The 15,512-nt window shown below is 42.6% G+C and overlaps 1 protein-coding gene across 14 annotated transcripts in view; it reads left to right on the top strand.

Moving 5' to 3' along the window:
• Ptprt (protein tyrosine phosphatase receptor type T) overlaps nucleotides 1-15,512 on the top strand; it is a 992,204-nt gene that overhangs the window by 443,443 nt on the left and 533,249 nt on the right. The window contains exon 7 of one of the 14 annotated variants that reach the window (XM_069989786.1): nucleotides 9,588-9,627. The exons of the other annotated variants lie outside the window; for them this stretch is intronic. Within the exon in view, the coding sequence (XP_069845887.1) occupies nucleotides 9,588-9,604 (17 nt within the window). The 3' untranslated portion in view covers nucleotides 9,605-9,627. Of the gene's footprint in view, nucleotides 1-9,587; nucleotides 9,628-15,512 lie in introns of those variants that run through there. 14 annotated transcript variants of the gene reach the window in all.

Raw genomic sequence — 15,512 nt, 5'->3', positions numbered from 1 at the left:
AGAATGGGCCAAAGAGTCCATTCTGGTTTGAGTGTTGTATTTGAAAAGATGAACAGCAGGCAATGGAAATATGAAAATATGGAGCTCAGGATACCCCAGCAGAACTTTGGTTCATGAGAACTACCTGATTTCATCTGGACTTTAGGATCAAAGGGACTTCTTACTACTGAGAAAATGCAATTTAATTCCGTCTTCATGCTCCATTCATTCCTTATTCATTATTTTCTCTCTCTTCTTTATTCTAATCATTCATCATCTTGCCTGAGATACCAGGCCTGAGGGCAAAGGCAATAATGTATATCAAAGTGTTTTGAAAAGCTCAAAATGCTCTTTAGATGCCTATAATGAAACAAACCATTATTTGTTGCTGCTTTCGATATGGCTGTTATGATTATGAGTCATTATATTAAAATAAGAAGGCTTACTTGTCTGTTTCTCAGGATAGATGGGGCTGTAGTATATGGACATTTTCTTTTCTTGGTTTGTTTATTTGTTGCTGGTGTGTTTGTTTAGTACTGCTTAGGGATCTAATTATAATCATTTATTACTCTTCATTATCCCATGGGATAATCCTGCTGCAGAATATAATGCTCATAGTGTAGTCTAGACCCAAAGATTTTCTTGTCTAGAACATGAAGTGGTTTTGATCATCCCATTCCCAGCAGCAGGTAGCCAGGGAGTGGGGCCTGGGGTGTTTGGTCAGGTGTTTGGTCCTGGGGGAGCTGTGTGGTCCTCACCCAGCTCACTTTGAATCTTGCCTTCTGGCAGAACCATTGCAGACCATTGCTAGTTTCCCTATCCAGCATTAGCTTGGTTAACATAAAACTGAGGAGGAGATCATAGGTAGAGGATATTCATTAGATTCCAAACAGTAGGAGCAACATCTCATAGCATCAACTATTATCTAGAGTTGACCGGGAGAACAGTGACATTGAAAATGGTTGCCAGGGTGAGTAGCAGGGAAAGCAAGTGGAGATGTATTCATAGTAGTATGATAGACAATAATATAGGCAGTGTGTTGATCCACGTTGGTCCTGAATCTATTGTGTAGGCCTCCCTTTTAATGTCCTTATTACCTGCCTGGTGGTCATTAGATATCATGTCTGCCTCCATGGGATCCTATGGATCCTGGTTTTGCTGCCTGGATGCATCTCTCCTCATCTTAAAAACAGTTCTTCAACCTACAGTTGCCTCTTTTTTTTTCTATTAATAAGGTTTTTTATTGTGAAAATACCGCACAGAGGGGTTACAATTACATGAGCAAGGTAATGAGTGCATTTCTTACCAAGCATTATTGCCTCCTCCTTTGTTTCCCCTTCCATCGTTTCCCTCCCATATCCCCCCACCCTGCCGCCAAAATTGTAAAGTTCGTTTTTTCGACATAACGTCTTGTACATCTCATTGTTGCAATGGGTCTACCTGTACCCCTATTTAAACAATTTGTTTTTTCCCTTCCCCTCCCCAAATTATACCAACATCAAAGACAGTGAAAACAGTTCCCTATCTCTTAAGCCCTAAAAACCTCTTTCCTTCTCTGAAGCCCTGCTTGAACCAGACCCCAGGCAGGCAGTTCCCTTTATGTTTATCATTACAGAATCACACATCAATACAGCAACCAAGAGACTGCTCCTCCTCCAGGGGCTTGCTGGCTCCTGCAAATCAAAGACCCCTATGACTGCAAGCCTCCTTCCTTCATGGCTTCACAGAGTTCCAATTCCTCGCCTAAGAAACATCCCTGCACCACCAGAGCTGCTACCTCTGTTGCTGATTTCTGTCCCCTTTACCTGAGGGCTGATTACACATTATATTTTATTTACATATTTACGGGTTTCTGCTTGAAGTGATATGTATGTCTAGCTTTCTCTTTTCTCCAGAGGGATTTTTTTAAAAAGGACAAGTTCAAATTGCCAAGTTCAGTGAAGTGAGAGTAGTCATTAGAATTTAGTGAAAGGGCCATGGGCTTTAGAGCCGAAGAGAATCTGACTTAGCTGACTAAAAAAAAAAAATTCAGCTGAGGCATTTGCTAGCTGGATGATCTAGGGAGATTGGGGGGGTGGGATATAGCACTTTAATCTCTCTGTGCCTCAGTTTCCTTTTCTTCCAGGTAAGGGAGATAAATGTAGAGATTAAGAAAAGCTTCCTTATGTAAGGTGTGTGCTTAGCAGAAAATGAAGAACCTGGAAACCCTTTAAGGAACATAACTTAGAAACAAATCTTATACCTGGAAAGAGAGTGTCAGAATATAAAGAGATTTCCTTACTACCACCCCCCCACCCCCATTGCATTAGAGAACCCCTAGTGGAGAAGATTTCTCCACTGTCGCATGCTCAGACAGTGGTGGCTCAGCATAGAAGCTGAGACCACTGCAGAGAGGATGGGACACTTGTGGCTGGGCTACGGGGAGGATGAGATATTGGTATTTATGGCTGTGCAGGTATCCTGTGATCTGTGATGTGTGACCATGGAAGGGTTTAGTGGGATGGAGGGGAATTGTTCTTTTAGTGATTCTATCTCTAGACTAGACCAGAGAGCATTGCATGCTAACCAGAACCTTCATTCTGCACGGTCAAGTTCAGAGCAAACCAGGAAGAGGAGCAAGACCTGAGCCCTTGCAGGGGTAGGGTGTTTGTTAGCATCCTGGGATGGTCTCTGTGCTCTGTAAAGGGCCTGCATGCAAGAGCAGAGGAAGAGAGAGAGATAAAGGAGTCATTGAGAGGCTGCAAAGCAAGACCACATCACTGGCCCCATGAGAGTTTTTTGTTTTTCTTCTCTCATTTCTCTAAGCTTTGGCTGTACCAGAGCATCACTCAACTCTGAGCTCTGACCTAGAATCAAACAAAACTTTCTTGTCAGTGGTGGCAGTATAGGACATCTAGGTCTCATCTCTGCCCCATCATATAGTTCAGGTGAAATGATCCAAGAATCCTAAGGGAGTGTAGCAAGATTAGCTAATAAAAACCATCCTGCCATCCCATCTAGAATGAAGTGTTATCATCAGTAGACGCTAAAGACCAATGGAGGAATCTTCCAGAGTGCCCAGGAAGAAAGATCTCCTGTGTGTATTCCCTGCCTGCCTTCCCCCCAGGACCCCCCCCCCCCCGCCCAGTGCTCAGAAGAACACTGCTGTTAGAGCACTGAGCCCAGACTAATGGAAAGTACAGATAACCAACTGTGCTCACTGTTTCCTCAAAAAGACAGAGACACTGGTTCTGCCCACCCCTGCTTGCTTTCTCTACTGCTCTACACTCCTTTCTTCACCTATGCTATAGGACTATGGGGGGGAAAGAACAGAAATGAAGAAGAGGGAAGCCTGATCTTATTTCAGTTTGTTTTAGTGCCTCTGTGTGAACCAAGAGGTGTCTGTGGATGACCAAGCACCAGCTTGGCTGTGAGATGTTTGTTAGGTTTTTAAAAGAGGTAGCCGAGTAAGAACTGCACCACGCACGTGGTATTCAGATAAGGGGTAGGTTTATTCAGTAGACCTGCTGGGACCAGGCAAGGTTGGCACTCCACGCATCTGGCAAAAAAAAAGAGGGCGTCTGGCCCCAGGTTAGGCCTTATATAGGGTAGGGGGAGGAGAAGGGTGTGTCCAGGTAAAGGGAAGTGGGATCAGGTGGGAGAAAGGTGTGGCCACATCAGATTAAGATGTGACCTCAGAAGATGCGGATGTGACCTCTTCCAGGTGTCCCAGTTGCCTAGGTAACGCAGGTACTGGGCGAGGTCTGTTCGCCGTCCAGGAATGGACCTTACAATGTTCTTGTTCAGCTTGGCTGTGAGGTGTTTCTTGTTCTCTTCTTCCTAACCTCTCTTCATTCCTATCATACATGTAATGTCCACAAGGGATCACTTTAAAGACTCCACCTTTTGGTCTGTGAAAGAGGCCAACAAAAGGCAAGGCCTTAATCTGAAGTCTCTCATTAAATTTACAGTTTACAACCTCAAAGACGTTCTCTGCCTATTTATAGTATCTCCTTATTGTCTGACTGGACCTGGTGCTGGAGAAAGTGTGAATCTCTAGTCGGGTATATCTTGACACGGTTTCTGGAAAGGCCAGCTGGGAAGGCTTCTTGTAGAAAGTGGCAGGATTAAATTATTCATTTTTTATTTTGTGCCTGTACTGGGGTTTGAACTCAGGGCCTGAGCACTGTCCCTTATTTACTCAGGGCTAGTGCTCTACTGCAGCTCCACTTCTAGATTTTTGGTGGTTAATTGGAGATAAGAGTCTCAGACTTTCTTGCCTGGGCTGGCTTTGAACTGTGATCCTAAGATCTCAGCCTCCTGAGTAGCTAGAATTATTTGTATGAGGCTACTGGTACCTGAAAAATTGCTTTAGGGGGTGTATGAAGCCTTAGGTAAAATTCCCAAACAACAAGAAAAGCCTTATTAAACAAGCTCTTACACTTAGATTTGTTTGTCATGTCATTCTCCCTAGAGAGCGAGGGGCTCCAAAGAGCATATCAACAAACACTTAGCCTGTCTTCCTAACATGAAGATTGAGATTTGAACAAACTGAGCCACAAAGAGGCATTGATAAAAATAAAAGCACCATTTGCTTATTTATCACTCTAACTTGATTTTTTAAAGGAATATTTTAAAATTATGGTTAACAACTCCTGTAGCTATAAAAAACTTCAGATGACAAAATAACCAAATTAATAATTATAATAATAAGAGCAGTAGTTCTCATTGTAGCTATAAGGTTTTTAAATATCTTTGTTTTAAATATCTTAGAATTCATGAAGGACTTTGTCTGGAGGTAAATGACTTGGCGAAGTCCATATACTTGCCCAAGTGGCCTAACTTGGAGATTGATCCTTTACTGTTATGGCTACAAAGCTCCCCCGATATCTAATAGGAACCCTGGAATTCAGTATCATGAGCAAAGCACAATGCACTATGACCAAGTGAAGTTTTACCTCAGGGATATGCTGATAAAAAATCCTGAATATTAGGGAAAAAAACTATTGGTGTAATGCCTTTCATTAGTAGGTTAAAGGATCAAAACCATTTGATTCTCTCAGGAGAGGTTGAAAAGTAATTTAAAAAATTCACCCTTCATTACTGATCAGAATTCTTAGTCAGCGAGTAATGGAGAGGCCCTTTTCTATTTCAAGCAGAGAATATTCTTAGAGCTTAAAATCCTAAGAGAAAAAAAAAACTAAACTAAAAAGAAAGAAAGAAAGAAAAAGAAGTTATTAGAACTACTAACAGATTTCAGTACCATAATCAGACACAAATAGACACAAAGCAAATAAACAAAAATCAATAGTTATATACTAATAATAATCATTATAAAATATAATAAAATATATCATATCCTCAAATGCAATTAAAATACAAATACTTAGAAATGTGCACAATCCCCAGGAAAATACAAACACACACATACCCCTACAAAATTTTTATTGAGGACAATAAAACAAGACTAGAATAAATGGAGCAATATATCATGTGGTTGGATTAGCAAATTTAATACTGTGAAGATATCAGTTCTCCCCAAATTAATTTATGGGTTTAATATAATTGCAATCAAAATTCTAATAGGATTCTTTCTTGGAACGTGACAAAGAGATTTAAAAATTGATTTGAAAGAATATACAGGGGGAAGTAGTCAAGACCACTTAGAAAAAGTAGCAGGGGGAAGAAGATTTCTCTGTGAGAAATCAACATTTATAATCATCATAATAATTAAAGCCTGGAAAAGAAATATAGTATATGGAGAAACTGGTTATTTTTCAATTTATATAAATGTTGTGTGATTAATACATAGTACATAGTACAAATAATTTAGAAAAATTGAGTTCATTGCATATATATCATGATAGGCTATATAAATTATGGTTAGATTAAGTATTTAAGTTGAAAGTAGAAGAAAATAAAGAAAAGGTTGTTCTCTTATTGGGAGGGACTTCCAGCTCCTTAAAAGCCAGCACATTCTTGAGGTTATATTTCACTGCGTAAAAATAGAAAAAAAGAATGGGGGACAACTATCTTCCAGTCCATATTAATAATAACCAAAAATTGACTGAGTAAACCAGGGACAAAATTACAAGGAGATTCAGGGAGGTGAGCCTGTGGCTAAATTAAGAATAAAGGATAAATATCTTTAAAGAGAAAAGAGCTGTAACATCAAAATGGAATCCCATTGATGAAGGAAGAGGGCTACAAAGAGGTAATTGTCAAACAAAATATGAATAGTGAAAGCTTAGTAAAAAATGTCTGATGCCATAAATGATCAAATATACTCAATCACCCATAAGATCCTCGCAGCGTATTGTTTTAATAGATTGTAATTAGCCTTGGCAAAGGAGTACCAAAACAGGCTTCTCCACAATTTCTGCAGGTGAGTTAACTGGCACTGAATATTGACAGGACGATTTGCTCTTTTTTTTTTCCCCTAACAATATAATCAGGGCCCTTAAAAAGAGTTTTATACAGACAGGTCATCACTGAATTATTTATAAGGTCAAAAACAAATCTTTGAAATCACTTCAATGTATCAGCAATAGCAATACATACAGATCTTAGTGTCTGCACACAGTGGAATTCTAGGCAAGCAAGATGACCGTACTTTCATAGGTTATCTAATGGCATGAATCAGTGGTCCCATGCTTTAAAACAAAACAACAACAACAACAAAAACCCTGCGTAGGCCTTTACAAAATTGCGCCTGTAATTGCTGTCTCAAGTTTGTGAACTACAGGACAAGTTTATCAGTGAGAATTATATACCACAGCATGCTTCCCATCACCCCACCCCCCCAATCCTGGAAGTAGCAACTTACCAGACTGCAGGAGGCCCCCATTCATGGCTGGCTGCCCTGGATTCTGGGCCTATCATCCCTTCTTCCCTGAACCTTTCCCTGCCACTCTCCTGAAGCTCTATGAACCCAGGCTTTTTTCTCCTCTTGGTTTTTAGTGGAATGCAAGCAAGGGGGTTTTATTGTACCCAACTCAGACAACAACTGGAAATCCTTCCTCGGGGGGCTTTCAACAAGTAGGGATTGAATATCATTTTTCTTCTCCCTCTCTCCCAGATCAGCCACAGTTGGGCAAAATCTCATTCAAGTCTGCAGAGCCTTTAACTTTCTCCAAGCTCTATTCTCTATTCCCAGGCTCCTCTTTGCATATTATTTGCACTGAGCTGAGTATGAATGAAGTAGTAATATAAGGGGAGGTAACTGATTCTGAGATCAAAGCTTTTTGTTGGTGGTGGTGGTGATTGTGTGGTGGTGGTAGTGATCATGGGGCTTGAACTCTGGACACTGTCCCTGAGCTCTTTAGCTCAAGGCTACCACTCTACCACTTTCAGCTATAGCTGAACTTGCCATTTTCTGATGGTTAATTGGAGATAGGAGTCTCATAGATTTTCCTGCCAGTGCTGGCTTTGAACCATGATTCTCAGACCTCAGCCTCCTGAGTAGCTAAGATTACAAGCATGAGCCACCAGTACCCAGCAAAGCCTTTCTTTTAAAAGGGACAATGTTCCTTTAAAATGTACTTGTTTTATCTACACTCTATATAAGTGTAAACAGATACATACATGCATACATACATATGTACGTACATACCAGTTCTATCTATCCACCCACTCATTAATCCATCTCTCTTTTTATACACACACACACACACACACACACACACACACACAGAAGCATTCGTGTGCTTATGTGCACACTCAGGTTTTGAGCTTTTGGATCACTGTAAATGTTTTCTCCTTGTTTTGCTCTACTGCATAAAATTTATCCAATTTGAAAGTAATTTTCCTCTCTTAGAGTCAAATGTGGATGCAAAATAGCATTATCAATTGTAAAACACTGTTTAAATGTGAGAGGTTATTTTTATTACAGTTGGCACCTCTTTGGTATTTTGGGAAGCTACAGGATCGGTTCCATATCGCAGAGCCCTGGGATGTAAAACTAGCTCACACTTCAGTGTTCAAATGGAGCAAGATACATCCGAACGTGTGGTTCACTTACAAATTCATCTTAGTTTGAGCCCCATTTCTGTCACCAGAACGCTGGATAGCCAGTGGCAGTTTGAATTCTTTGCTAGGTAGAAATTCTTTCATCACTGTTAATGTGGGCGATGAGTACTGAAGCTTACCTCCCTGCATCTACCTGTAACCTGCGACCCATTGGGTAGGTTCACCATCCCCATCAGCAGCAGAGACCTTCATTGCTTTGCTCCAAAGCACAGAATCTGACTCCAGAATACTGCTCCAAGCCCTTCCTACTACATACTTCTGACAGCCTGGGGCAATTCAGTTTTAGTAGATGGCTCCCAGAGCTTGAGAACCCCAAAGACTTTGTTTTCTCTCCTTACCCAGGACCCATCACCCTAAGCTGTTAGGATCCATCATGACCCTCCCAGGGGACCATGCCGAGGCAGGCAGGCAGGTACGGGAGAAAGATTATTATAAGGTTTATTAGAGGGACCATATCTCCCCAGGGAGAGGGAGCATATGGCTTCTACCCTTTGCAGTGGGTAGCTGTGGGGTAGTAGCAAGGCAAGTGCCCAGGTAGGTCTGGACAGAGAGAGGGAGTAGCCAGCTATCTGTGGGAACTCTAGGGCAGGGAGGGGCTCAGGTCTGGGTGGAGCTGAGGACCCGAGGTGGGGATAATGGTAACATAAGCTACTATGAGTCAAGTCACCAAGGTTAGCCACATGCAGCATTAACAGAGGCGTCTGAGGGACCCCCATCCAATCAAGAGCTGGGTGTGTAGCCTCAGCTGAAATGATTTCAGGTGTGGAGGAATTCTATCCAGAGTACCTTGCCCACAGCAAGCCATCCTGGAACTCAGATGCCTCCTCCTTCCTCGGCCCTCACATTAGGAAAGATGGGAGGGAGAGCTGTTGAGAACAGCAGCTGGATTCCATGCAGGCGGGAATGGGCTGTGCCTGCCTGCCTGCCAGGAAAGAGGGTGGCCAGAGTATCTGTCCTTGTATCACCACTGTGTTGACCCACAGGTCACCGTGAGGTTCTGAAGATGGGGCAGGGTTCGGGGAGGACTGTGGGGCTCCAGTGGACACTGGGATCCCAACCACTCATGCAGACTTCACTCGCTGGTAGAAGTTTCTAATTTTCCCAGCACCTTCTGAGTTGCCAGCACCCTGTGTTTGCAGAGCTTTGAAAAGTCTTATCTCCCCAGAGCCTGGTTCTAAGCTGGGTCTTCATGGGCAATTTAAGACTAACAGGCAGTTCCTCCCATTTTTCACAATGGGACACTGAGGCTCTGCGGAGCTCAGTGTTTTCTCCTAGAATCTCCTCATCCCATGCTCTTCCTACGCCTCCCTTCTATCTGGTCACTGCAGCAAGCTTCTGTATGCACTGAATCATGGATTAACTCACAGGTTTGGGGGAGCCGTGGGGGCTGTGGGATCAAGGAGGCAGGAAGTTCTGATTAATTGAAGGAGGGTTTCTTTCTTCTTTTTTTATTTGAAGGTTAAGCAGCAAATCCATTTAAACTTGACCCAGACTATTTTATATAGGTTGGTATACGAACTAAACACAATAAAATTGAGCCCACAGGAATATCCCAGAGAAGGAAAGAAGTCAATAGTGTGACCCTTAATTGTCTTTTACAGTCAGTCCTCACATCTGACTTCCTCCACCTCCACCCCCACGACTGTGATCAAAGCCTGGGCTGCCATAGAAATCCACAGGTTTCCCCCAAGCACTAAAGGACCAGTAGACTGGATACCCCCTGAGGACAACTCCCTGTCTGGCTGCATATCTGGCAGTGTGAAGAGCAGATTGTTGTAAGGTAACTTATCAGAAAAGCTACATTTTGGAAGATGGAATATTGAAGTCTTTATTATACAGTTAGCAGTCTGCAGGCTGCCCATTGTTACAAAGGGGCCTGCAGCCCTCAAATATATATAACACAGCTAGGAAACAGACCAGAGAGGAAAGAAAGAACAAAAACAATACTAACAAACCAATTCAGTTCTCCATTGGAGCTGAATTGGGACATCATGATAATCAGAGGTGAGCCAGGAGACAGGACACAGGACAGGATCACGGAGACACAATTGGCATGGTGTAATGGCACCTGTGCGCCACTGGGCTTAAATAGGGTCAGGGCAGAGGGCAGGTCCACAGGAAATTCCTAGTCCCAGGCACTAGACTGACAGGTTCAGTAACCTATCAGCCAAGTGCTCCTGCCTCCAGGGATCTGGGCTTACCCTTCACCTGGGAGGTGGGGGCGTTTCCTTCCCCCAGTATGAAGACAAGATGCCAGGCTGCACCCTTCACCATGTGGCCAATAGGGCACTGGCTAGACCTACCCTCCCCACTCCCAGATGAATGTCCAGAGTAGGCATGATTAATCCAGGTAGCATTGTTCTGCACTTTTTTTTCCTCCCCACATTTTTATTAGCATTAATTAGTTGTAGAAGGAGGTTTCATTTTCCTATGTCCATATACCCATACAAAGTACCTTGACCAGACCCACCCTTTCTCTCCGTCATCTCTTCTCTCCTACACTGAAGCTTCTTTGTCCTGTGTTCACACAGATACAGAAAGTATTTTGACCATATTCACCCTTCCGTCCTCTCCCTCCTCCCTCTCCCCTCCCACTAGGACCTAGCTCCAAACAGGATGTCATTTGTTTTGCAAACTGTATTTGCTCAAAGAAGTTTCATCATGGTTTTTCACACATACATGAGTAGTTTAATCAGATGGATGCTTTTTCTTACTCTTACTTTCCCCATGCCTCCCTACCCCCTATGATACACAGCTTTCAGACAGTTTCATTATGACATCTCCATTTATAGGTTCAATGTCTTTAGGTCCAGCATCCACATGTGAGAGAAAACATGCAACCTTTATCCTTCAAAACTTGGCTTGCTTTCCTTAAAATGATGATCAACACTTCCAACCATTTCTCAGCAAAAGACAGAATCCCGTTCGTACCCCCTTTCCTCTCCCTTCCTGCCCCTGAGAATTTCAGGAGGAGGAGGAGGCAGTGGGATGCATTTACTATGGCGTACAAGATGCCTCTAGAACATGGCACTTAATTCTGGCCACAAAGTTTCAAAGACATTGAATAAAAAATATTAACCTAGGAGAGTGATGGATCCTGGGGGATTGGGCTATGAAGTTCTGCCATATAAGTAGGCTGAAGATGCTAAGAGCTTTCCTTGCAAAATAGAGAGCCTTTGGTACTCTGAGCTAGTCACATCTGCTGTTATGGAGGCCAAGTTAAGACAGGCATTCTTATCTCACTGGCACTGAGGTGTTGATGGAGAGAAAAAAAATGTATCTTACTTTGGGAAGCTAGAAGAAAACACTAAAGAAGAATGTGATAAAGCACCCATAGACTCCACTACTTGGATATAACCTCTCCAAATTTCAGTGTAATTCTTCCCATTATGGTTTTCTTTTTTTTCCTCTTATTTTTCTTCATTATCTTTTTAAAATACAGATGTGTGCATCGCCTTGAACAAAATTAACCTAATAACTCCATACTGTCATCGATTTCTTGTTTGAACAATATATGGCATTTTCTCATGTACTTACCTAGTTTCCCTCCAGTAAATACAAGTATACATTGAATAACTCTAGGGCCAAGTATAGAACTTGGTATTAATTAAGGCAGGTAGCGTGATGCGTAGATAGGTATTAGTTAATAATGGGCCTGAGGATCAGCGGGAGAACTTATGGTATATTTAGCGTAGATAAAGGAATAAAATCTGTTTCCATGATTTGTGAAGCCCATGTTTATAAATTTATATTCCCACTAATATCTTCTTGACCCACCAGAGCCAGTCCTTACACCTTCTTTCCCTGTCATTCACAAACACACACTAGGCTGTCAGACATACATGGTCTCAGCAGAGGTCTTGTTTGAGCCCTCCCTCACCAAGGGTCCTTTTGGTGGTTTATTTACTGCCAGGGTTTCACATGCTGATGCGTTCTGTTGGTGAGTCTATTGTTCAAAGTGACCCAAGCATAGTGATGAAATGGGACGTGGTGTCCTTAGAGTCAGTCATATACCTAGCCAAAAGCATAGGAGTGACACTTGAGCTGTGTTTAGGCCTGAATGAATGTGCTGCTGGCTGTGAGGTCACTGTGCATGAATCCACAACACCCATTAAATAAAGTGTCGTCAAGCAGAAACACACATAAACAGAAGGATGCCTTGGTCAGTTGACAACAGTATCATGACCATAAGCTCACAGGAATCTAACCTTGAATTTCCTCTAGGGCGACTTTGTAGAACATTGCTATGGATAACAAGACTTGATTATAAGTCTAAATAAATTAGTAAGAAAGGATGATGAGGGATGGAGACAGATATTTGGGTTCTTGGGCTCTCAATTTTCAAAAGATGTTAAAAGATCATTCTCAAGCAAAAAGTAAAATGAGAATGATTGTCAAAGAGATCCAGAAATGAGCATGATTTTACTTAACTCATCAATGAACAAACAAGCTATAAGCAAAAGAGAGGAAAATGCAAAGAGCTGAAACATTTATATACATCAGGAATGTTAAGATGAATACGTAAATGCAATGGAATCTGGCTTTTTAATTTGGGCTGTTCCCCCCCCCCCTTATAAAACCACATGCAAGTCTATAGACAGGATTTGTTCTGCATTGTTACCAATTATCTTCAACCTCCAGAGTGGCAAAATAGCTTCCATAAAACCACAATCAGATACCAAGGAAGCATGAGCTATAGACAATACATGTTTTCAATTGAAGCACTGATTTAATTTTACCCCGGCCCCCCACAAAGCCAGTGTAATAAATGTGATCAACCTAGGAAGAGTACATGGAAGATAAGAGAAGCCACCCCTGAGGCACTCTTACCACTTTGAGGATGGATTGTAAAGGCAGAGTGTGCAAATGGAGGCTGGAGAACCACCAGGAAACGTGGTGTCTTCAGGTCTGCAGCATCATACTGAGCCACTTGTGGGTAGGTGGCTCACACCTGTAATCCTAGCTACTCAGGAGGCTGAGATCTGAGGATTGACTTTTGAAGCCAGCCTAGGCAGGCAAGTCCATGCAGACTCTTAGATTAACCAACAAAAGCTCAAAAGGGGAGGTGTGGCAAAAATGATAGAGTAACAGCCTTGAGTGACAAAGTTGAGTGAAAGATTGAGGCCCTGAGTTCGAGCCCAGTACGGGAACACACACACACACACAGAAGTCTTCCCTACACACACACACACACACACACACACACACACACACACACACACACACACACACACACACACACACACACACACACACACACACACACACACACACACACACACACACAGAAGTCTTCCCTAATGTGTCCCCCTTCCATTCACCATGGCAGGCACAGTTGTGTTGGCATGAGCAACTACTAAGGTACCATCAGCAAGCATACCTAGAGTTGCATTGATAGCTTACAAAGGAGGTAGCCAGGAAGTAAAAATTAATGTCTTTAAGTATTAATATGCTGTTATATGGATCTGTCATTGATTTTTCACTAATTTTGCTCTCTAAACATTTAGGTCTTTTCTAAGTTATTTTAAAAAGTATGATTAATATATATGTGCATCTTCCAAAAAGCTCCTCCGAGGATAAATTCTTGGAACTGTCTTGGCTGGGTCAATGAGAGTTCTTCAGAAATTCTCTCAGCTTACACCCTGCCCTCCGCTGTAGCTGAGCAGCTTAGTTTATTTGGACAGGCCGATGGGTAGCTATTAGGAGTCTACATATTTTCTTTATCCTTCTCTGTGTTCTGGAGATAATAAGTCCACAAACAAGTGTTTTGGTGTTTGGAGCTGATAATCAATGGCTTTTATTTCTTATCATTACTTACAAGTCACAGCCCCCAGTAGTTGGAGCAGAATCAATTCTTTTTCTTGTTGGCATTAAACACATGTCAAATATTTGCAGGTTCTTATCTTTCCTTTAGCCTTGGCTTAGGCAGGCTCTGCATTTTGACATTTCCCCTTCCAAATCCATCTCTCTATTTTCCTAACCACATCCCTTTCTTGCTTCTGCTTTGCTTCCTCTTAAGGCGTGACCACACCTCTAGAAGAAGCTCCTTTTATTTGGGCCAGCAGGGGAAATTTCTACCTGTCCTTCCCTAAGGGATACGTGCTGGATCTGTTTTCAAACTAAAAGCTCCACCTAGCTATTGAAAGAGTTGTTTCTAGGATCCCATGTCAATTTCTTACCTCTGATTTTTGCATACAATGACAGTTTTAGGGCTGTGTCTTCCACCGCCTTCTTTGAACCCCATTATATAGACACTGTCTGAATGGCTTCCCTTTTTCCATGGTTTCATCCAGACACATTTCCATCTCTTCTGACATCCAAGTCTACATACCTAACTGCTTCTCCTATCTGCCATAGGTCTACCTCAAACTTACAGATTGATGGCCAAAATGGTGTCGACTTCTATTTGATGAAGAGTAGCATCCTGCTTGCCCAGTTCAGAAGTCTGAGCGGGATCAGAATTTCTTCTATTCCTTCCCTCCCTCCTTCCCTCCCTCTTTTTCCCTCCCTCTCATCTCTTAAGTTTGTCTCCTCTTCTTCCTCCTCCTCCTCCTCCTTCCTCCTTCTCCCATCTCCTCCCCCTCCTTCCTCCTCCTCCTTCTCCCTCCTCCTCCTTCTCCTGCTCCTCCTCCTTCTTCTTCTGTGTTACTCTCCCACCATAGATATGGCCTGAGGGGGTCTTTTCTGCCACAATTCATTGACTCTCAGTTTTTATTTTATCTCATTACCAACTTTTGTCTTACCAGGTCTATGAGACCTGAGAAATCTCTAAGGCAGATGGTGATTTTCTTTTGCACTAGACTCTGTTCTATAAACAAACAAAAAGCTCTTTGATTTTTGCTGCTTCTTTATCTTTCCATCTTTGGTCCATTTCAGTGGACCTTCAAGTTGGAAGGGACTCTCACACAAGACCACCAGCACGTCAAAGACAATGAGGTATTGATGGATTCACTGGATTGTCAGGCTGGAGCAATGTTTTCTTAAATGTCAATGGCCATGGGATTTATGCCCTGCTATCAATGGGTTTGGGGAAACATCCGGGGAAACTCTGACCTTCCCACTTGAAGCTCTTATCTCAGCACTTTATCAGCTGTGTGACCTTGAGCAAGTTATAGGACTTCTCTGGGCTTCATCTACAAGTTTGAGATGGGTGTTCCTCTCAATGTGCTGTGGTAAGGCCCAAGTGATGCGCAGAGATACACAGAGAATTTACACATGGAATTACCCCTGAGTGCCCTGAGCCTGATCTATGATCTGGGAATTCTGCAGGTGTGATTGCGGGTGGGTACCCTGGGCCTCACATCCCCTGGAAAGATACACTCTTGGGCTGGCTGTATACCATCTCCATGGAAACCCTGGGGCATGAACAGCTTCATGCTCTCAGGGAGTGTGTTCCTGGGAGACGCAGCCCTGGGTAGAGCATGGACTCTTCTCAGTTGTGGCAGGGCTGCTCTCTTCTTTCACTGCACTTTTCTGAGATTCTAACCCTGAGACCCCTGCCTGCTTCAGTGTCTGCCTGAAAGCAC

The sequence above is a fragment of the Dipodomys merriami genome, unplaced genomic scaffold (genome assembly GCF_024711535.1).
Source record: "Dipodomys merriami isolate MVZ:Mamm:240054 unplaced genomic scaffold, mDipMer1.0.p SCAF_39, whole genome shotgun sequence".
Lineage (NCBI taxonomy): Eukaryota > Metazoa > Chordata > Mammalia > Rodentia > Heteromyidae > Dipodomys > Dipodomys merriami.
The sequence above is the reverse complement of the archived record's forward strand: the minus strand, read 5'-3'. Positions and strand labels throughout refer to the sequence as shown.